The 23,979-nt window shown below is 38.9% G+C and overlaps 1 protein-coding gene across 8 annotated transcripts in view; it reads left to right on the forward strand.

Moving 5' to 3' along the window:
* Positions 1-23,979, forward strand: part of LOC110983770 (tubulin delta chain-like) — a 63,605-nt gene that overhangs the window by 12,387 nt on the left and 27,239 nt on the right. For 5 of the 8 annotated variants that reach the window (XR_015424837.1, XM_087134853.1, XM_087134854.1 and 2 more), the window contains 5 exons: positions 411-1,149; positions 17,601-17,710; positions 19,199-19,294; positions 21,746-21,804; positions 22,292-22,411. Coding sequence is in view for 7 of the 8 variants with exons in the window: in XM_087134853.1 (XP_086990979.1) it covers positions 17,622-17,710; positions 19,199-19,294; positions 21,746-21,804; positions 22,292-22,411 (364 nt within the window). In the remaining variant the exon portion in view is untranslated. The remainder of the gene's footprint in view (positions 1-410; positions 1,150-17,600; positions 17,711-19,198; positions 19,295-21,745; positions 21,805-22,291; positions 22,412-23,979) is intronic. The other 3 variants (XM_087134859.1, XM_087134857.1, XM_087134858.1) reach the window with 1 other exon arrangement.

The following is a 23,979-nucleotide window of genomic DNA, read 5'->3' on the forward strand; positions in this document are numbered from 1 at the left end:
TGTTCATCCATGTACCACCAACACTAATGGTTCCCCTATGAACAGCTACTGCCTGCCCCCCGCTCCCCTTTAACATAGAGGTCCCCACATACTTCCTATTTAGTGAGAACGAAAGTTTTCAGTATTCAAAAGACGCTGATAGTTTCAGTTGGTCCCCATGTCATTTGAAATGTCTGTAAATTTTCATAATAGAACAGAAGTTGGCATTTTTTATATGATATACTTCAGCCCTAAAACAAAAGACAAGATTTTGTGCTGCGCAGATTTGTGCTTCATTTTTTTCAAAACACTCAATGTGCATATTTCATTGTTCCCCTAAGAGACAAAGCTATACTGGTTCACTGGTTTGATTATTTACATGTTGATGTCAGCTGAATATTTCAATTTCATTATTTGTTTCTTGTGTCTAGGCACGCTTCATACCGCTGCTGAAGTGAAAGGCACTTTTGGAATTCAACACAACTGCAGTTACATGTAGACAGTGTTGTAGTTGAGACCATCGCAAGACCCGCAGACACAAGACCAGACACAAGACCATCGCAAGACCCGCAGACACAAGACCAGACACAAGACCATCGCAAGACCCGCAGACACAAGACCAGACACAAGACCATCGCAAGACCCGCAGACACAAGACCAGACACAAGACCATCGCAAGACCCGCAGACACACCAGACACAAGACCATCGCAAGACCAGCAGACACAAGACCAGACACAAGACCATCGCAAGACCCGCAGACACAAGACCAGACACAAGACCATCGCAAGACCCGCAGACACAAGACCATCGCAAGACCCGCAGACACAAGACCAGACACAAGACCATCGCAAGACCAGCAGACACACCAGACACAAGTCCATCGCAAGACCCGCAGACACAAGACCAGACTCGAGACCATGCATGAGACCGTGCCTAAGACCAGTCACAAATAAGAGGGTGAACAATGACAAAGGAATCTTTTGTTGCAGTTCATTTGAATAACTTGTGACTTGAATTCAGACTGGAGGTCTTGTGTTGGTCTTGTACTGGTCTCGACTGGTCTTGTGAAGGTCTTAAGTGGTCTCGACTACAACACTGCATGTAGATCAGGTGCACGGCTATCCACTCTGAAGGAACCTGCTGTACAACAAAGGAAAGAAATTAACAGGTGAAAGTGAAAGGCCTACTGTTGCATTGACATACAGTTTGCCAGTTCTGATTAATGCAGCCATGAATCTAAGTTTGTATGTGCAGTGTATGTGGGGGGGGGTTTGCATCCATCTACCACCAACATAAATGAACAGCCACAAGCCTGCCCCCCCTTTAACATTAAGGTCCCCACATACTGCCCAGTTAATGAGAACGCAAGGTTGGTGTGCCAATGAATACATGTGCCATGTACGCTGTATTGGCACGTGTTCATGTTCTAACAGGGGTGTGTTTGTTTGTGTGTGGGGGGGGTTTACATCCATGTACCACCATCATAAATGGTTCCTTCATTAACAGATGACAGAAGAATTTTTACCAGCACAGTACACAAAGGAAGTCTTTTGACACGGTGGTGTGGTTGATGGAAATGCATTTCATTCCGAGACTGTTCTGCAGAAGGACTTAATCAGTATCCAGGGCAAAAAAGTCATTACCGTGATTTATATAACATACAATAGTTAAATGCCCTAAAGCACAAATGCAGTTCTTCTCTTTTCCTTTATACATAGTAAGGACAGTTTAATATTCTTTAACTGATAATCCCTCAACTTCTGGACCAGTTTCACTGTTCAGTATTTTGAGTGTTGTTAAAGTAAGCATATCCCCGATCGGGCAATCTGTGCATCAAATCATCTTATGAAAAAACTGAAGTGCGCTCTCACATGATGAAATTCCACGTTTGTATTACCTGACTGATCATTTGATTAATTCCCTGTGTTTGACCATAGTATAGAGAGCGTAAGAAGTACGGAGTGAATTAAATTAGGCATTAGAATTTGAAACAACTATTCATGAAATCATTCGTCTTTAAAGTAGGCAAGGGAAACATACTGAATTTGTTTCTGAGGTCACAATTTAGGTCATCTTATTCCAAACAGGTATTGAAGAGATGTTGATTTTGTGTTTCGCGTACAAATTAAATGGAACTGAAGTCTAAGGTTTGTGGAGTCTGTTAGTTAAATTTGTATCTGTATTATGTAAAGAGTGTAGTGGGCCTTCACTTGATGGAAGTCAACAAGGTGTATTTATTATGACAGTCATTATGATAACTAGTGACAGAACTGTTACAGACGAAAATTAACTATTGCGTGAGAATGACGTCATTAGCAGTCACATGATATTAAGGTGCACTCTTTGAAGCCCTTTATCTCCAAAAGTACATGTCCCAGCGGGTTGAAACTTAGCAGATGTGTGGTAGGGTATGTGTGATAGGTGAAAATTAACTTCATGGAATGATGACGTCATCAGTTTACAAGTCATGTGATATGATAGGTGCATCATTTAAAGACCTATATCTCCAAAAGTACATACATGTCCCAGTTGGTTGAAACTTCGCAGACGAAAATTTACCTCATGGAATTATGATGTCATCAGTTGACAAGTCACGTGACATTAAAGGTGCATCCCTTAAAGCCTATATCTTCAAAAGTACATGTCCTAGCATGTTGAAAGTTAGCAGATGTCTGGAAGGAGATGTGTTACAGACAAAAATTGACCTCATGGAGTGATGCCATCATCAGTTGACAAGTCACGTGACATTAAATATACATCTTTTAATGTTCTATATCTCCAAAGGTACATGTCCCAGTCGATTGAAACTTGGCATATATCTGGAAGAGGATATGTGATAGTGGAAAATTTACCTCATGGAATGATGACGTCATCAGTTGGCAAGTCACATGACATTAAAGGTGCATTCTTTAAAGCCCTGTCTCTCCAAAAGGACATGGCCCAGCGTGTTGAAAGTTAGCAGATATCTGGAAGAGGATGTGTGATAGACGAAAACTGTCCTCATGGGATGATGACGTCATCAGTAGACAAGTCCTGTGACAATAAAGGTGTATCCTTTAATGCCTTATATCTCCAAAAGTACATGTCCCAGCGGGATAAAAATTTGCAGATATGCAATCACGATGATAGCATTTTCAATGAAAAGCGAAAATGCCCTATGTTCTGTTGCAAACACACATAGAACCTCTTGTTTCTTCTTCTTCTGACCCAAATGCCATTTGTTTTGTGCATGTTTTTTCTGCCCAAGACTTTGGTCCCTCAGCAACTCCAGATCTTCATCAAATTATGTCAATGAACAACCCTTATGCATAGATGGTCCTAGAACAATGACGTCATGATGATGTAATCAAGGTAACGTCTTTATAAGTCCAGTATTTGTTTTGAACCATAATCACTTTAATTGTTGATAATTATAATAATTATATGCATGTTGCATTTTGGCTCAAAATGCTCATTATATGTATGTACAAGGGACCCATATTCACAAGTTTAGCTTCTTTTGGGCCCCCCTCAGTCTTCACTCTTGTTGAATCATTTTTGTCGATATTATGTACATGTATTTATTTGTGAACTCTGTGGAAATAAATGAAATGGAATGGAAATGGAAAGTAATTTATTATTGATTTTTCAATATTTATATCAGCCCATTGACTTTGTACACATTTTTGAGGCACTATTTTGACTTAGCAATATTTGATTGTTATCAAAGTTACACCAAGCACTCACCATAAAGTTAAGATAATACCGAAATATTTACATCATGATGACGTCATCAAAGGATTTATTATTGATTTTTCAATATTTATTGTAGCCCATTGACTTTGTACACATTTTGGAGGCACTATTTTCGTACCTTAGTAATCGTTGATCGTCATCAAACTTACAGCAAGCACTAAATATAAAACAAAGATAATTCTGATATATTTACGTCATGATGATGTCATCAAGTGATTTATTATTAAATTTTGAATATTTAAATATTCCGTTAAATGTATAAAAATCCATATACAATCAACCCTGGCCTCCCGCAACATTCTGTTTGGAGCAAGTGCGAGGATAAAATATGGTCTTGAATTCATTTTGTGTGGGTCTAATCACGTGACCCTTCCTTCCTGTCAAAACCGGAAGTGGCCTTATTGTTTAAAAGTGGTAACAAGTATCAAGTTGTTTTTGATGGTGTTAGTCTGTTGGGTCATAGTATTCTTCAAATCATCCACTGATAATGTCACCTAATTGTCGAGCGCCGTCTAGCGACAGGTTAAAAATTCCGAAAAATGCATTTTGAATAGATGTCAGTGGTGAAGTTTGTCCGAATCGCCTGAAAATTGATGTAGATTACCATCTGTACCCAGTCAACATGTTTGTGAAGTTTGGGGCTGATGACGTCATCAGACCGGAAGTTACAATAAAACTTCTTTTATTCTTCAAAATTCGGTAAAAAATCAACCGTCAGAGATATAAGCTTGAATTGTGCATGAGATGACAGCTAAAACAGTGAAGTCAACTGCATAAAGTGCATAACTGGTGCACTTTTTCACACACGTGAAGTGCTGTCGACAAAAAACCCCTAAAATATAAATTGCCAACTCCAAAATCCCATTAGCATGCTGTGCATACGCTACTGTGTGTGTGGACGCCCATTATCTGCTTGAACATAGACGGCGCACAGTGCGTAGGGCATACAGTTGGCAAACAGACAGATAAGCTCCAGTTTTCTTCTCTTTTTGTCTTTTTCGCAATTTTGCAAAAAAGGCATTAATTCTGTTCTTTTTGGGGGGGGGGCTTTTTTGCAATTTTGTGAAAAAGGCATTACCTTAAGACAGGAAATCTTTGCTTTCTGAAAGTCAAATTCTGCTTTCTTCGACTTTCTAAATTTTGTGTACAAAAACTGTATGTGACTGTACATACATGTATGTACTGTAGGCCTACACCTACCGTACATCTACAGGTATCTTTGGCATAATAATACATGTAGGGCCTACATGCACCATGCCACTGTGATCTTGGACTGGTCCCTGTCCCTATTGATTTATTCATAAGCTGTGAGACGTCTGGGCACTATGTAGGGAACGGGGACCTGTGTGATCCCCGCGGCGCGGAGCCAGAAGAAATCAATACCGATTTCTGCGATATTGCTAAGTAAAAATAGGAGGCGAAATGCTACCAAATGAAAGTGAACCACTTTGAAAGTGAATTAAACAGTGAAAATGAGATCAAAAATATTTGTGTTATTTTTACAAGAATTGTGTTTTCCGCTTTCTACACCCAAATTCGCAATTTTTGCAGATTTTTCTCAAAGCGAAAAACTCTTGACTTTACATAACTTGTGTTCTTTTTTTTTGTTTTTTTTTCAACTTTGCAAAAAGGGCATTCTTTTTGTTCAAATTTTGTTTGGGCTTTTTTGCATTTTGTGAAAAAGGCATTCTTTTTTGTCAAGATGTTTCTTTTCTTGTTGGTGTTCTCTCCAAAACTCTGTTTCTTTTGCACACAGTTTTTCTTGGCACCACTTTTCTTGTGCCCTAACGCACAAATGCAGGTTTTCTCTAATATTTTTAATTGAGAAATTAGCAAAAAACGACTGGTGCGTAGGGGCCATTTGTTCGACCCAAGGACATTGAATAATGACATTTAAATAGTAAGGACACTTTAAGATTAACTTTGATACTCCTTCAACCTCTGGACCAGGTTCAATGTTCAATAATTTGAGTAAACATGTAGTTCTTAACATTCTTCTTCTGTAGTTCTTCATGCTTAAATTCCACATTTAGAGTTTGTGCTGCTGTGCACGCACAGATACAGTTGTGAAAAGTAATCACTTTGTCTAGTTACTGTCAAATAGGCAATAAGATGTACTTTAGAAAGAATTGTGTGAAATTGATGTTTGCATTATTTTTCTTCCCGTCTTTGAAATCAACATTTTTTAGTTTGTGTATATCAATGGCCTTAACAGTCGCAAATCCGAATCCGACGACTTTACATGGTCACGGTTGCAAATCTGTACACCATGTACACTGTACTGCAGTATATCCTCGTTCAGGCAATCAATCCCCTTTTGGAAAAACTGAAGTGCGCCCTCACTTGATGAAATTTCACGTTTTGTATTACCTCACTGATAATTTCAGGCAAAAGTACGGAGTGAATTGAATTAAGCATTCGCATTTGGAAATAAGTGTTCATTAAATCAATTGTTGCCCATTATGCTTTAATGTAGGCATGGGAAACATATTGTGTTTGTATCTGAGATTGTAATCGAGGTCATCTTATTCCAAACAGATATTGAAGAAGTGTTGATTTTTTTGTCTCACGTATAAATTAAACTGAACTAACTGAACAGTTAAATTTGTCTGTGTATTATGAAAAGAGCGTAGTGGGCCCTCATCACTTAATGGCATTCAACATTGTGTATTATTGTGTCAATCATTAAGATAGCATGACATGACATGACATGTGTTAAATTTGGGGCTGATGATGTCATCATACCGCTAGTTATAATAAAATGTCCTTTTTACTCTTTAAAATTCGGTAAAAAATCAACCGTAACAGATTTAAGCATGAATTGTTCATTAGATGATACATGTGGCTCAAACATTGAAGTCAACTGCATTAAGTACATAAGTAGTGTACATCTTTACACAGATGAAGTGTTGACGACGAAAACCACCTTAAAATACTTGCGAACTCGAAAATCCCATTCACATACTGTGTATTGGCTACTGTGTGCATGGATGCACAGATAGTTAGGAAGGGAAAGTTTATAAAATGGAGATTGATGTCATGTGATGACAATGTCATCAGGAGACGAGTCACATGATATTAAAGGTGCCTCCTTTAAATGCTGAAGTGCATGTCCCATTGGGTTGAAACTTGGCAGGTACATGTACAGTGTGTACATGAATTTAGAAAGGGAAGTGTTATAGATGAAAATTGATGTCATGTAATGATGACATCATCACGTGGCAAGTCACGTGACATTAAAGGTGCAGTTTTTAAAATACTATATCTCGTGAAGTGGATGTCTTTTTGTTAAAACCTGTATATGCAAGTCTATGAATACGAATATTTTAAAGAAATTGATCATGACATCATCATTACATCATCATCTGATTTATTGTAGAATTTTGAAAATTTAATTGTCGCCATATGTTTGTGTGATGACATCGTTATGTTTCAAATTACATGTACCAGTACAAGCGCTTTAATTTTTATTCATGTTAAATCTTTTAAAATCCATGTAAAATCAACTGTATCTTCCCGCAGCTCGCTTTTTGCACCAAAATTAATGATAGAGTAATCTTTGGCCTACTTGTTAAGTTGTACATAAAATCGTTTGACCCTTTGACCCGGCCCAAACTGGAAGTGCTTTATAATTAAAAATAGATTAGAGATTAGTCTCTTACACAATAGTATTCCTCAAAACATGCACCGGTGACGTCATGCAACACTTGAGTGCGCCTCTGGTGACAGGTTAAATAATTCAAAAATCTATTTTGAATAGATGTCTGTAGCGAAGTTTGTTGGATTTGCTTGGAAATTGGTAGATACAATGACTTCCATGCCTGTGACATTTGTGCAAATATTTGGACTGATGACATCATCTGACCTGAACTTCCTATGAAAAAATCTTTAATTCATCAACAGTTGCTAAAAAATTAATCCCTACAGTTACAGTGTGAAGTTGCAGATGGCAAAATATGTGTAGATTGATTATCTACATCCATTGTTCAAGGAGTTGGGCTTGTTGCATTTTTCATATGTGCACGTGTGGTTACTGGTTACAAATTTGTGACATCTAGATGAGAAAAATGGGTTTTAGTAAAGACAGGACGCCGAGCGACTTTCGTACATTGTCACATGTCACCATCCAAAAATCGGTCTGTAAACACACAGTTTGCCAAATAAACAGAACAGAATGGCAATATGGTGTCTGTAAGTTCTTATACTGGGCTTCTAATGAAGAAATATGTTATGAACGTTACCGTAGACAAAGATGACTTTACAAAATACACGATCTGTCAGTTATTCAACTGAACATATGTAGGAGCATTCAGAAGGCATAACAACATACATAACAACAACAACAACAGCAGCACAACAAAAAAAGCAAACAATATTTATAACAGTTATTACAGACTTTTTAATCTGCCATTATTGCCATGTCACATTTTGATATCCCATTTACAACCATTACCATCAGTTTAGTCCTCATAAAAATGTGATGGTTGCATTTATGTTAACAATATTATTGCATTTATAACTTCATGTATATTTCTTTTGAGACTACACATCCAGATTTTTTTAAAGCAGGTTTTTACATGTATATAGGCCTCCCCAGCCTCATGTCACTCCAGTATTAAATAGTTACACATATACACTGTGCACCAGAAAAGAAAAACAATTGCCATACATTGCTGATGCTGGCAACTTGACGGTGTATGAGCTGTAGTGGTAAGAGCCATATGCTTTGTACATGTAACGTGTATAATGGAGCCACACTGTTTTGAAGCCATTGGCGATGTTCCAACCACATCGCAGGGAAAACATGTAGGTGTGTATTGTCATGCTCTGGTAAATAGGCAGGCAGATTTCATGTGTTGAAAGGAAATAGCGTGTACTGTAGTGTAATGGCTGTAGCAAGGAGAGTATATAGTGGTCCTACAGACCCGAACTTGATTCTGCCCTGTTGTGTTGCTAGTAAAAGTACTGCATCTTCTGAAGTGCATTTCAGATTGGGTTAAAACCATACATGCACTGTGTGTTCAGTACGTGCATCAACTACAGATTGCTTCGAATATTAGCATAATCACCGATCTTGATGCAACACTAAACATGTGGCTCTGGGAGTAAGTCAATACGCAGGCCAACAATTCAAAAATATTGAACTGCAGACTTAACAAAAGCTGTTTGATTCCTGCCCATTCTATCTTTGGTAGAGAAGGCATAGGTCAGGAAAGGTGGCAGCCTCCACTGAAACCCAGGTCCACATGTTCTCACAGTCCCCCATGCAAAGTCCTGTTCCCAACAGTTCCTTTCTACCTGGATGGTTTAGGCTTAATGTAGTGCTTGCCCCTTGTAAATAGATCAAGAAAATACACAATTCAACTTGGTACATATTACCAAATGAAGTTCAGAGAATTTGTCATCAGTTTAGCATCACTCAAAATGATAACTCAACAGTCAAGAAGAAAATACATGTACATATTTCAAGGCATCTGGCCTGCTGATAATTAAATGACACAGTTTGGATGATTTTCCTCCCAAAATATCAATCTTACTCCATATATACATGTACATGTAAATGTAGGGGCAAATGGCACATCAAGGCAATTTCAACAAAGTCCTTATCTTTCTATTAAAATGTCTAAACTACAAAATTCTGCCATTCAAAGATGTAGCAGGATGGCAATTTCTTCTGACTTCCTTGGAAGAGTCATAATAAACTGGTAATAAGTACACACGTAAATGCAAAAGAAAAAAAGGAGAAGAATTCAAGGAATGAGTAAAGTAATACTCAGACTCGCCTAAAACAGAGAGCCAACACTTGTGCAAAAGAAAATTTGAAAAAACAGGATCTCAGAATCCTCCAACACTACTGATGATTCAGTATGCAGTACAGAATTTGCTGACAGAAATGCTTGCATTTCAGCACAGTCGCAGGACCAGGAATGCTTGGCTTTTCGAAATCTCGGGGGCAAACCAGCTGCCAGATCATGACCCAATTATATGATCAACTCAGCTGCTATAGGCCGGATTTAAAATAATAAATTTCACCAGATTGGTCATTTAGTGACCAGGCAGGCAAGGCACTTGACATGGACTTTTATCCAGTGCTGTATCGGGTCAAGACCCCTTTGAGCATGAAAAGTAACCAAGTGAGAACTCCATAAAACTTGACCATAACCACCCTATACATGTATACAGGTTTCTGACAAAGCATTAAAAGTCAATTCATGTACCAAACTGCTAGTAATTTGAAAAACAGAGAGCTTGCATGGATGCTTTTGAAAATTTCAACTTGACGTGGTGGCTAACAACAAGCAGAGACCGACTAATTCCACGAACCCATTGAGCTACGTACCTGCATGGCCCATATGTCACACAAAATTGATCATGCGCATGGAGTTCTCGATTCATACGCAGTTATATGCTAAAATATTTAAGGCCTTAGAGAATACTGGTGTAGCATGCAAATGCATAAATTATAAAGTTATGCATAATCACTACACTGCACACACATGAGCAAACCTCCCATCGCCTGCAGCAGGGTTCCCGCGGTCTGGAAAAGTCATGCAAATTTGTTTTTGTTTTCAAGGCCTGGAAAAGTCATGGAATTTTGTAAAAATGTCTAAAGTCGTGGAAAAGTCATGAAATTTTTCAAATGCAGTGTGTGATTTCTGTTATCAGAAATGAGTGCATAAAATACGTGATGTTATTTGCTATTTTTAAAGTCCGAATAGTTATGCAACGCTTGGTGCAAGTGTCGACGTGCATATGGAAAGTCGCCTTTAGATTGTCAACAGTATCCTGGCTACTTGGTCCATTGTATCGTCCACCGTCATCGACTACTTCATACATGTACTGGCCAAAACTCCAGGAAGCATTATATATGTAGTCTGCCAATATGAAGAACTTCGGTGGTTGCCTTGTTTTGGGTGACTGTAATGTTGACATCAGCCCTCTTCATCAGTGCAGCTAAAATTGTTTTAGACTATTTGAAATTGTCTCAGAATTCATCCTTGAACAGCTTGTTACATCACTGATCCATCCCTGTGGCCGAGATAACCTCTCAGTGGGTTCTACATTTGATGTGGTTTTTTCAGTTGTCATGACGGAATTGCTTCAGTTACCCCTATTCCAAGCCCTGTTGAGTTAGACTACCTTAAGCTTGCTGTACTAGTAACATTCTGCCCGCACAAACCACCACCTCACCCAGCAGTCCTTCATTAATTTCTTCAATTTCAATGTGGGGACTTTGATCATGTCGGAAATCTTATCCACTTGATATCCTGGTCAGCTTTTACAGAGCTTGTAGACATCAGTTCTACTGCAGACACCTTCACCGATTTATAGGATGCCGCCATATGGGACTCGTTCCCCTACATAAGATAAGATAAGCTAAGATAAGATAAGATAAACTTTATTAAAATCCAAAACTGGAAAATTTCATTGCTGTCGTCGCTCATTGAAGCAAACAATTTCACATAAACGTAAACAAAAATAAATAACATAATTTCCAACCCAGTTTAAAAGAAAAACGCCCAAAAAATGAAAACCTAAAAATTTAATTAAAAATTAAATAATCGTACAAAAACACACACAAATAAGCACTCCTTATTTCTTAAGTACTTCTTACCAGAAAACAGTCCATCAGATAAAAATTATCTTTTAAAATTCTCATTAAAATACCTTCCTGTAACAAAGAAGGATATTGGTTTGTGTGTGCAGCTATTGGTCTCAGTCTACCGCTGCATGGAATAATATTAACCTCAAACTGACTGTGAAGAGGATGACCAGCATCTCCCCACACCAGCTGAAGCTTACCATATAGCAGTTGACCGTAGACTGTGTCCACTGACAGCAAGCACACACCTATTATCCTACTAGCATGTTTGGCAATGTCATCCATTATCTGTTTCACTTTCTTATCCGCATTACCAGCCCAACATATCAGACAGTAGGTCCACAATTTGCTCCATATAAATAGACTCATTATTTTTTTGTATTAAACTGATAGGGGTGGTATCATCTGCATATTTTACAAATGGACAGCTCACATCAGTGGAAAGTCTGCAGTATACACAGTAAAAAGAATTGGTGCTTAAACTGTACCCTGTGGAGTTCCAGTTCTAGAAACAATAACATCTGAATTGATGGAATTATTAAGACGAACAAATTGTGAACGACAAGTCAAATAATTTAACATCAACAAGACTTATATCCCATTTTTTTGCCATGATTATGCCTGAACTGAAAATATAACAAAAAACACAGATTGTTTACACTTGCCCACTGAACTGGTTTTCTTAGTGACAGGGTACTGTACAAACATGCTTGCAATGAAATTAAAATCAAACACAGAAGGCTCACTGGTATTTGTTAATGACATGTTTTCTTCTTAGGACAATAGATGTAGATTTTGGTCTTTTGTCCGAAGTTGAAAGCAGTCCCCCCCTCCCTCTGCATTTCACCACAATGTTCAGCTTACTCAGCCTTTTGCTATTTCTGTCGCTTTTAATAATCACTTCTGGTTTGTTCCTGATAACCCACAGACATGTCTGTTGCTCATCTCTGAGCTTTCTGAGCTTTATGTGTCACTGGGCCAAATGCTCTGCATTCTCCATAACCTACCTACCAATAAATCTTCCAGCTCTGATGGTATTCTTTCTGGAATTTTAAATAAGGTTGCAGTTCACATTTTTCATCCACTGTGTTTGCTGTTCAACTCATCTCTTTGCAAAGGGGAAATTCTTAGTGCCTGGCAATGTGCAAATATATACCCCTGTGTTCAAAAAGGGTGATAAGTCTGTTCCTGCAAGCCATAGGCTGGTTGCTCTCACTTCCTTCTGTCATCCCATTTGTCATCAGTGAGCACACAAGTATGCTTGGCTTGTGTTAATAGAGCAGCAATTAACACGACTTTACAAAACGGCACAATTGTGTTACCCAGCTAGAGATTGCAAACCAGCTTCAAAATCTTTAGCATGATGCCCTTCAAATCTGATGTAATTTTCAGCTTTGATACATGTGTGTACAAGTCTGGAGAATGAAAGAGACCAGGTTGTGGAGAAATTCGAATTATCAGAGGGGAAAAGACAAAGTGATCTGGGAAACCATTTCTTACAAATGAAGACAACGACAGTTCATAAAGTGATCTTGAAGGTGTGGAGCAAAGATGACTATGCTGGAAAGTTTGAGACAGAAAGGTTGTATTCATCTTTGAAGGAGTGGCCTACAGGCTGACTTCAGCAGATGGGCAGACCACAAAAAAGACGGAAGTTGAAAGTCTGAAATCAAACCGGGAAGAAACATTCAAGGGTCGTTCTCTGCTGTATGTATGGGCTGGTGAAGGGTTATGAGTTAATTTGAGTCAAAAGTCCTGACGCTGACGTCTTTTTCATTCTCCTGTATTATGCCTTACAACTGGAAAAGGTAACTCTACAAATGACTCATCAGTGTCACAGAAAAGGCAAAGAAGTACACACCAGAGCACTGCACAGCACTCCTGCCACTCCTGCATTCAGTGGCTGTAACAGTACCAGTGCCTTCAAGAGCATTGGGAAAGTAAACCCCATCAAGGCTCTGGAGTGAAGTCCCATCTGAGTATGCTTGTGGTTTTGGGGGGCAAACACTGAGGATACAGTGTTATAATACACATTAGGCAGGGCAAAAGTCCAGAATTAATTATGTGAAGAGGATCGTTCCTAACTACATGCAAATAAATTGATCCAAACAGCTTGTGAAGCAACCACGATTTCTTGTAAGTTATGACTACATGATACCTTAAACTATTGGAAATTTTTTAGGAAACCTGGATTTCAACTAAATTAAAACTCAACAAATACCTCTATTCAAAGTTCGTAATGAAACCCAGATTTCATGTAGGTTTTAACTTTACCAATATTATGTAAAGTAAAACTAAACTGAATTTTCAAGTGGCCTCTTAGTCCAATGTGAAATGATATATTATAGTCATATTTTGAAGGTGACTTTGGATTTTACACTCGACAATAAAGGTGAGAGGACTTGTTAAGAAAAAGAATTCAGTAATGCATTAAAAAAAAGACAGGCTAAAGTTCATTTTGTTTGGCTCCACCTGCAGCTGGTTTCCATAGTTACCGAAGAAGGTATTAAACAAGCATGTATCAACAGACACTGCCAAGCTGGAGTAATTTTGACTGAAGTGTACTCAGGTTATAGCTAATTGATTTCCCGCCTTCTTACCCCAGCACTAAGAAAATGCAACAAGGCCGAATTGTATGGCACCACAAAAACCAGCCTGTGTGAGAAGAGTGCTTCCCATTTTTTTAGTGTTAGAATCTTTTTTCTTGGTGGGGAGTTTCTCTCGTGGTCTTGGGAGTGTAGACATCCTTCAGCTACTTTTGGCATATGTGTATGTAAACCAGTGACTGACCAAGGGTGTTTCTTGGAAAATTGGTTATTGGCATGTTGAAGAAACTGTTCGTGATGGCAAGCTTACTGTCACTGCACAATTGCAGAAGGAGCTCACCATTGGTGTTAAGGGAACTCATCCACGATTCCCAGCACTTTCAGCCAGTGGCCCAATTGTTTCCAACCCTTGCATTGAATTTCTCCCAGTATGCTGACGTTTAATTACAAGCTTCCCATCATAAACACTGTAACTCGGTGTTTGTCTGAAAGTTTGCGAAAAAATTTTAAGCCTTACTGAGGTGGGACTTAAACCCATGACCTCCTGCCGACTAGTACAGACGTCTAAGCAGCAGGAGGCACAGACGTCTAGGTTGTGGGTTCAAGTCCCACCCAAGTAAGCTTGTAAATTTTTTTTTCAAGCTCTCAGACATGCAATGGGTATACAGTGTTTATATATATATACGTCAGGTAGGGCAAACCCTGTGATTAAAATTAACATTTCCTGCTGCAAAGTACCTCTTGAAAATCTGATGACTTTGTCCATATTTGGGATTGAGCTCAGAGTTTTCTTGAGCTGCGTGTAGAATGCATCAATGTCTGCTTAAGCACTGATCGGGGTGGGAGCACAGGAATCAAAATAAACTCTTGTTCGCTGGCCTGGGGCCATTGAAAAATTATTCAGGCCAGCACACACTCCAAAAATGGTAGCCCAACAGGACAGTAGCCAATGTCTTCAACACTTTCATCACTTTTCACTTTATGTTTTATTCCAACTTTGTTTCAATTCACCCAGTCCATGGTACAATTTTACACTAATTCAGCCTACCCGAATGCCAGGCATGTGTTCAGTGACATAAGATACTGTGCTTTTATTGCACGTGGGTGTCCATACATGTGCACAATGGGAGTATAGAGTAATGTCATTAGCTGGCATCTGCACTTTTCTTTCACTATGTCAGTTAAAAATATTTTGAGGCAACATGTAATGTCTTGTCTAAATCAGATCACTTGTGGATACAAGGTCACCCATTTCCAATCCACATTATTATTCAAGAGAAACAAGATTAATAGTTCACCTTATGTGAAGATACCACAAAAATGCTTTCCAAACTTAAAGGGGATGGGCCATGTAGGATGAAATTCACGTTATGTGATAGTTTTCAACTGTCAGGCTTATAAATAATACATGTAAGTTGGATTAGACCCTCTTTTATGCCATTAAATCAGAAAAACTTGGCGTTTTCTGTGGGCTTTCTTCAGTTTCAGCCTGGGCTCTTCGCAAAGATTTACCAAAATCGGTCAATGAGGGCAACAGACAAATCTTGGCAAAAATGTTACATCATAGGATGGACTCAACTTTCCAGATCAGCATGCATATCTCTGTTGTCGAGTGGTTAAGCCGTCTGCACTAGAAAACAGGAGGTTGTGGGTTCGAGTCCCGCTTGTGGGTTTTTACAAGCCTTTGGGGCAAAACACTGAGTATACGGTGTTGTAATACATGTCGGGCAGGGCAAAAATCCAAAATTAGTCATTGTTTTGTTGTCTCCTTCGGTTCGCAGCCATGAATGTGGCCAACAGCCTCGAGTTGCAAAATCTCTTCCTGATTGTATTCTGGATAAACTGATAAGGCAATATTTCTTGTGCCTCAATCAGCGCCTTCTATGCATGAACAAATCCTGACACCTTGGTCAGAGCAGTGACTTCTCTGAAGTCTGGTCAAAGACTGAGTACAGCTACTGCCAGCCACTACTGCAAAAATGCTACAGATGCCCAGACAGGAGATCCACAATCTTTTGCCATGGCTTCATTATTTAACTCGTAATAGCTGGGGCTATTTAACCCGGCAGGGGCACCAGGGTGTGTCCGCACACCAGTGGGCCTTAGGCGGCACACCATGTCTCCGGGACCCTTTTGCTGCTCAGAGATTCTCTGCAGTACAGCCTGGGGTTGCAAGATGCCCGGTTTCCTGCTGCCATGAGCAGGCATTGCAGAAGCCTTGATGGTAAGAAGGTTTTGTAGTGGCAGGGGGAAAATTGGTCCCCTTTTCACCCTTGGGTAGGGCTACCCACTGGCAGCAGCTGAAGGTACATGTACATGTACAAAGCGGGTTTTGCAGTACTGTGACTACACTCATGCACTGGATGCATAACACACACCTTGTGGCAATACAACCAACACATGGTTGTGTGAAATTAAACTTAACACGTGAAATTGAAATGAATAAGAAAATGCATTTTGCATATTTGTTTGTGTATTTAACTGTCCTTAAGTGTACAAAATAGTCTGTCGCATCATATCTGCAAAAAAGGAAGTTTAGAAACCATTGATGCAAAAAATTTCATGGCTTGAATTAAAGTATTCTTAGCGCCAGTGAGGTAGGGATTGCCACTCTTTATCTGATATGTATATGTTCTTGGAAAGCCTGGGACTTTGCTAGGACACTGCTCTAGGACAGTAAGAACTTAAATATGCTTCTGTTTGCTAAATTCACTGCATACATGATGTACATGTACGTGTATGTTTGTTTCCATGCTGACACTCGTTTTAACAATTTTGAAGAGATAAATTAAACGGAAATATAATCTTGTTTATTTCCTTCTGCCTCCAAACACGTGATCATGTTGAAGAGAGGGGATGAAAATGTCTCATTCCACATACTTATACAAAGTGTTAACTCAGTACAACTCTGTACAACTAGGCAATTTGTACAAATTGATGCTTGCCGTAACTGTCCCAGGTCTACAACATCCCAGGTCTACAATGTATCAATATCCTGTGTTGTTTGCATTATGTTAATTTATTTCTCTACCAGATTTGGTACTTTTAATTATTAATTAATATTAATATAATTTGCTCCAAAGTTTTGCTGTACCCTTCCACTTTGACCAATTAGAGCGACTTAGGGAGAAAGTTGGCAAAAAACATACTTTGCTAGTGAGCCCAAGTTAAACAGGACTAAAAGCTCATTTACTGGTACCACTTGAATCAAAGGTCATGACCTCAGACAGTTTTCTAAGTGTGAGAAAAACTTGCCGGTAATTAATGTGACTTCTGACTGTGACTCATTTCTGAACTGGGTAAGGCTAGAGCATTCTTGGGATGCCCTCAATGCAATTTGCTCAAGTGTAGATTCCACATATGCCGAAGGAATTGGAACAAATTGTGTTTTACCTTGTTTGCCCATCCTAGCAAAAATAAAAGTAGAAACAAGCTCAAACCATACTTGAGAACACATGGGCCCTGATTATAATATTAACTGTTTTCAAAAATGATGCTTTCAAAACTGACTTTATTAGCTGGAAGGCACAAATACCAACTTTGCCACCTAAGATCACATGTCCCAAGGTGTACTTCAACAGAACAAAATATTCAAAATAATCGTAACTTTTCAAAAAAAAAAAAAAAAAAAAAGAGCTCTGTCTTAGTAACAGTTGTTAATGGGAAAGTATAATAAGAGTCTTTCAGAGGATTAAAACTTTACGTACATTTAACTCAAAACGTTTGTTTTGACAGGTCAGTCTAAACTATGAAAGAATGTCTACGGTGTTTGTACAAGTTGGGCAGTGTGGCAACCAAGTTGGCAAAGAGTTTTACAGAACAGTCAGCAAACTTCAAGAGCAGAGGTAATATTTCCCTAGATGTTGCGTTATATCCCCTAGAACGACATGAGGATGACTTTGAAACTTGTGAATTGCTGAATTTGAAATTGTAAAAGAATTGCACTAGCAAATCTTCAACTGAAGAGCCTCCGTGAGATTACATGTACATACATGTTATATGTATGTAAATGTGTGTTGCCTGTGAGCTACATGTTACTTAGCAGAGGTATAATTATATACTAATATGCCCAGATCTGTTTTGACAACATTCTTTCATAAGATCTCTGCCTAAAAATAATCCTTAATAGTTTCAGCATTTTCCTCTCAGATGAGTTCATAGGGTGCTAAAAGTAGAATAAGTAAAATAAACTTTGTGGATTAATAGGCATTAAGTCACTGTGAGTGCTGCTTTAAAGACGTTGAAGGCACCTGGGTGAAGTCCTCCTGTCGCTGCCCCGAGATGTCGAAGACAGCAGAAAGGAGAATCCACCACCTGTTGTCGTGGCTTTACTATTTAACCCATAGCTGGAGTGATGGTTGACATGGCACCAGGGCGTGTCCACACACCGGTGGGCCTGCACGCAATAACTCTGGGGGCTGACGCCGCTTCGAGATCTGCTGCAGTTCAGCCTGGGGTTGCAAGATACCCAGTTACCGTGTGTTGCCTTGAGGAGGCACTGTAGTAGTCTTGAAGACAGAAAGGCTGTGTACTATCAGGGGAAGACTTACACGCTCAGTTCCCCTTTCACCCTGATGGGGCTAGCTAGCAGCAGCAGCAGATGGTAGAAAGCAAACTACATTAACACTACTGCACTAGACACATTACCCACACCCTGTGGCAAACCCACCAACACACCCATATCTGTTTTACATGCAAAGTGTGGACATTCCTTTGTTCTCCTGTGGTTAAGGAAACTTGAGGAAAATGTTCCTTTTTCTCCAACTAGTATAACTCCGTCAAGTTGGATTTTTGACGATGATTTCCTGGACTGTTCCTCTTCATTTTGCCAATAACTTTGACCCCAAAATGCCTCTGAAACTGTTTGTCAGAGAGGGGACAACATTGTGTGGACTTGTGTGAGTCCACACAATGCCATAGCACCCTACATTATGGGAATATCTTTTGTGCAGAGGTGCACACTATGTTTGCCACTCCTGCACACACTAATGACATCACACTTTGTTATACTGTACATCTGAGCCAGTGGGGGCTCATGCTTGTACATGTATTTATAAGCACCATTGGAAAGCACAAACAAAGTGTCTTGTGATTACATGTTGTTCAAATGCCTACCGGTCTGGTGTCTGACTTTCTTTTGGGATGAAGATCATATTGTGTCAGATGTTACAGATACATGTATTTGTTGCAGGTTTGATCATGACAATTTCCAGCCTTTAAATTTAACCTTTCCTTACAGTAAATTCTTACAAAACAAGCTGCTGATTAATACAGTGGTTCACGATATGCAGATATGTTTTTTGCCCATTTTTCCCTCATATTTTCTTTTGCAGACCAATATTTGCAGACGGGGATGGGAAATGGAGATGTATTCATGTGGACAGTGAAGCAAAGGTTGTCAAGAGTCTTTATTTTGCCAACAAAAAGTGGTAAGTGACACAAGAAATGAAATAAAAATGTGTGTAAGTGTACTTATGTAGGAGGTCTACTTTAATCAAGTATGGATCAAGTAAGGTTATTTGATTAAGGTTAATAATGCAACGTTAAGCCATATTGACTTTTGCTGACAACAATCTTCTTCTGAAAATTAAATCTTCCATGTTGATTTAGGAGCATTTTATCCAGCCAGTTTTTAAGGTATCATTTACATGGCCAGATTTCTCATGACATGGTTAAATTTTCCCAGCAAAAAGCAAGTTTTGTTGTGTTTGTTTGAGTGCTAAGTCGTAAGAAAAAACGTGAAAGACACATTTAGGGTTCCAGTGAGTTGCAGTCATAGTGGCATTGATTTCCTGATGGTTTTGCATTTTTGCTATGATATGAAAACTCCACAGCCTGTTCCATATATGAGTTATGTGTACATGTAGCTACATGTACTTACCGAAATTAAACCAGAGACTCTGAGTTTTAATCAAATCGTGAATTTAAGGCTTGTGATTATTTTCAGTGGTAAGCCTGATTCGGGTGTATCAAAAGAACCCGAAATGAAGGAAACAAAAATAGAAGTTGTACAATATCAAAACAATTGTATTACAAAATTTACACTTTGTGCAGCATTTGGAGAATCGAACTTTAAAGCACATACCGGTATGAGCTTCAATTGATCTTCAGTCACTTTGTGAAATGTAGTTATCGTGTACAAAATCAGTCAATCAATGGACTTTTTCTCACAAAATAATTATTTCTGTTGTTGGCTTTCTTAGTGCAAGATAACTGTCACTTGTCTCTTCACAGTAATAACAAATTTTCTGCAAGATTTCAATCCAAAGTCCTCAAACAACACTGAAATTATTATTCAGCTTTTTAGTCTTTCAAGGATTGTTTTAGGTTTTGTTTTTGTTTTTGTTTTCACCAAAATGCTCCGAGCATCGTATAACAAACTGGCTTCAATAACAGAATTTATTCCACCCAAAACTTCTATTTTATTGTATGGTAGTACAGTACACTATTGGAACAAGTGCTTGTAGTGGACTGTACAACCACACAATACTACACGCTTTGATTGTATTCATAGGAAGGTTTACCTGGACTGCAGTCTCGCTACAGTGTTACGCAGTGCATCTGTTCACCCGTTTTACGGTCGGGTAGATTTACATGTACTCAATCTCAATGCATCATGTGGCCAAAAGCAGGTTTTCTGAAGGTCGTGTTAGGTTTAAAGTTGTCACAGAATGAGCTAAACCTAGTGGCCATCGGGTTTATTCTGTGGATTGTCTTGAGAGGCTGAAGGTTGCTGAGATTGGGACAGACATATGGCTTGTTACTACCAAATTTGGCCCCAATTAGCTTGGCCAAGAAGGTCGAGATCAGGACTGATTATCAGTGCCAAACTACCAATGAAGTTAAACCTTCAGAGGGTTAGGATTCTGAAGTGGACCATGCCAAGCATACCCTCAATCTGCCATCAAATCTCATGCCTGCACTCTAGACAAACAGATTTCATTTTGCCCACACTCACTCATCACTTGTTTTCTTATTTTAAATGTCCTTCCTTCTGTTTTCATGGTTGGGAGTCTCCAGAACAAAACTGATGGCTGAGTATATGATACCCAATAATGCAATGCTAGAAGGGTAAAATTTTGAAATGATGAGCGATCAAATGGAAAACTCGTGACTGGCTGTAGCTTGCCTCGGTGGGAACTTAATGTAAGTTAATTGGCCACATGGACAATTTCATTTGGCATAGTACATGTAGGTCATCTTAGATGTACAGAGATGGCATTAGGCCACAGTAAATGAAAAAAAAACCGGATAGTTGGATCTCTCATGATACTGCCCCACAAAATTCCGCCACCTTGTTGACAAACCGACTTGGGATGGATGTACTCTTGACAAGGTCATAACTGAAGTGCACAGCAAGTACATGTTTAACGAACTACATATCCTTGCCCTTTTTGGTCACAGTGACCGCTAAACCATTTGATGGACCCCACGTGACCCAGCCTGTCCCCATAAACACTTAACTACATGTATATAAGAGTGCACACAGTGACTGTTGGCACACGATGCAAAAGGCATGCACGTGTACACCGCACATGGGCTAGACCATGGTGAATTGGTGCATGCAATGCACATGTACATACACAGTAGGCCTGCATGGGCCAGATTTGCCCACCTCCTTGGTCAAGGTTGGAAAACTGGGGGGAAAAAAGCTAAAAGGGCAAAGGTACATGTATCTCTGTAAAGAGAAAACAAACAAGTTGGATGAGCCAAGTTTACACCTTTGGTCTCTCATAATTTGCCACCAGAAATTTAAGAGTCTTTGGAACACAGCAGATGGAATTAGATTAACCATGTTTACACTTGTTCTCATATATCTAGACCTTGGTTAGAATTCAATGAATGTACAGTTTAGTTTGACTTTATTCCCTGTTCTACAGCTTAAGAGAATCGAATATTGTGAGTGGGAAGTATGGAAGAGGAACTAATTGGGCTATAGGTAAGTACAGATTTTATTACTATAAAAAAATCTTGATATTGAGAGTTAATGGACACATATAATCTTATATACATGTACATGTACTTATCCTGGAAATGAAAAATCAACACAAGTGACATTCTTGAGATCGTAATTTGTTTTACACAGAAATAATGCAATGAAAATCTTATTTCATGTTTCCTAGCAGAGAAGACTAAATCAGATAAATGGTCGTTTATAATGCCCCTTGGGCTGAGGTATCATCAGTGTCCATTCTCTTGAGCCAGTCTTAAATGTTCACAAATGATCTAAGACCAGCCAGGCACACTATTTACTCTCTTGATAATGAATGAAATTTTGAACACTCATTAATACATTATTCCTTTTATCTTTTATATTTCATGGCCCACAGCAATCTGTTAACCATAACAAACATGAAAGTCTTGTTCAAAAAAACAGAAATTCAAGCAGTGCCATATAACCTTTTTAAATTTTGATTTCTATGCAGGGTACCATGAAGATAGTATCCTGTCACATACACTTGAGGTGCTGCGTAGAGAAGTAGAGCGTTGTGACAGCTATTGCGGTACTGTCATGATTCACAGTTTAGGTGGAGGTACTGGTTCGGGTAAGCTGTCGCTCCTTCTGAATGAAGCTGGAACTCAGAAAAATTAGTGATGAAAAGCAAGTGCTTGCAAGAGCGCATGAAATGAAATCAGGTTTTGCATGCACAAGGGAGTGCTCATACATGTGTTATCATGTACAATAAACAATGAGCTCTTTTTAGGGTTGCTCTTGACCTTTCTGGTATTCCTGAATAGTGGCCCATGTTGAGTTGATTACTCTTTTATACCAACGTTATTATGATTTACTGATACACTACACTATACATACACATGTATGTGAATGCTGAATGTGAAAGAAGCATAGAAGGTAGAGGAAATGTCTGAATGACGTTTCCTGTTGAAAGTATGAGATTTTCCATCTATTAAAAAATGCACTGGTTATAAAATTCTATTGGAGGGAGATTGTTTTCAGGAAACTTTGGACAGTGTACTATAATCGTCCTAAACTTTGTAGATTCAGAATTGTGAATATACTTCAATACTGATGACATCACACTTTGTTTACCTGTATGCTTTCCTATGGTGTTTAATAGATAGTGAGATTCTTCTGACTGTACAGGAAATTTCTTAAGTCATCGGTACATGCTGTAGTCCCATTGCTGATCGATCAGTTGACATTTGCTTTTTATAAAGATGGAGGTGTTCTCAAACCAACAAAAGTAGATATGGACTTTTTCCAGTTTCTTTTCCACTCCAGTCTCTGACGTCTTATACATGTATATCTCTTTGTTAAGTCATAATGCAAAATAAGTAGGAACATTTTTGAATGGATCTGGCATTATTCTTGACACGACATGTATTATTGCTCTTCAGCCCTGGCTAAAATTGGACATGGGCCTCCCAGTAGTATTGCTATCCTCACAAGGCTTCTACTCACAGCTACTTTTCCTTTCTGAGTAAATACTACATGCTTTTATTGGTGACTTTGAAAAGTGCATCTTCATTACAGCACTGTCCCATTCTTGGATCCGGTGGAGAGGTCTTTTGCTCCACCCACCCAGCATGTCGCTCTTAAGTACAATTTCAGCCTGCAGAGCATGTTCAGGAATCAGACTTGTGGATACTCCTCTGGTACCCACAGGACTGAAGACAGAATACATGGATACTGAAGAATGTTGTTGACTCAGGTTATGTTGAGTAACATGAGACTTTATTTCTAGACTGACATGTGTCCACTTAAGGACATGGGAGCGGCCATGACATGAGTGATGCATGCTGGGATACATATGCATACATTAAGGATGGACAACTATAGTAATTGTCCGATACTGCTACATCCTCTCTTTTAACTTTTGTCTTAGCACTTTGAATAAAATAAGCAACATTATTAAGGAAGTGCTTATTTAATGATTGAGGTGACTTTTTTTTTTAGCATGTGCGAATACAAATGTCAAAGGTAAACACTACCTTTAAATGATGGGGAAAGTGGCAACAACAGAAAAGTTAATAAAACAAAAATCTTTGTGCCTGGGGTTCTGGAGTAGACTGTCCAGCACCCATTGTGTACACAAGGGATTATTCTGCCCTTTAAAGAGTACAGCACATGTGGGCTAGGCAAACTATGTGTATA

This window comes from Acanthaster planci, linkage group LG03 (assembly GCF_054643075.1).
Source record: "Acanthaster planci isolate LZ-2023a linkage group LG03, COTS_SCS, whole genome shotgun sequence".
Lineage (NCBI taxonomy): Eukaryota > Metazoa > Echinodermata > Asteroidea > Valvatida > Acanthasteridae > Acanthaster > Acanthaster planci.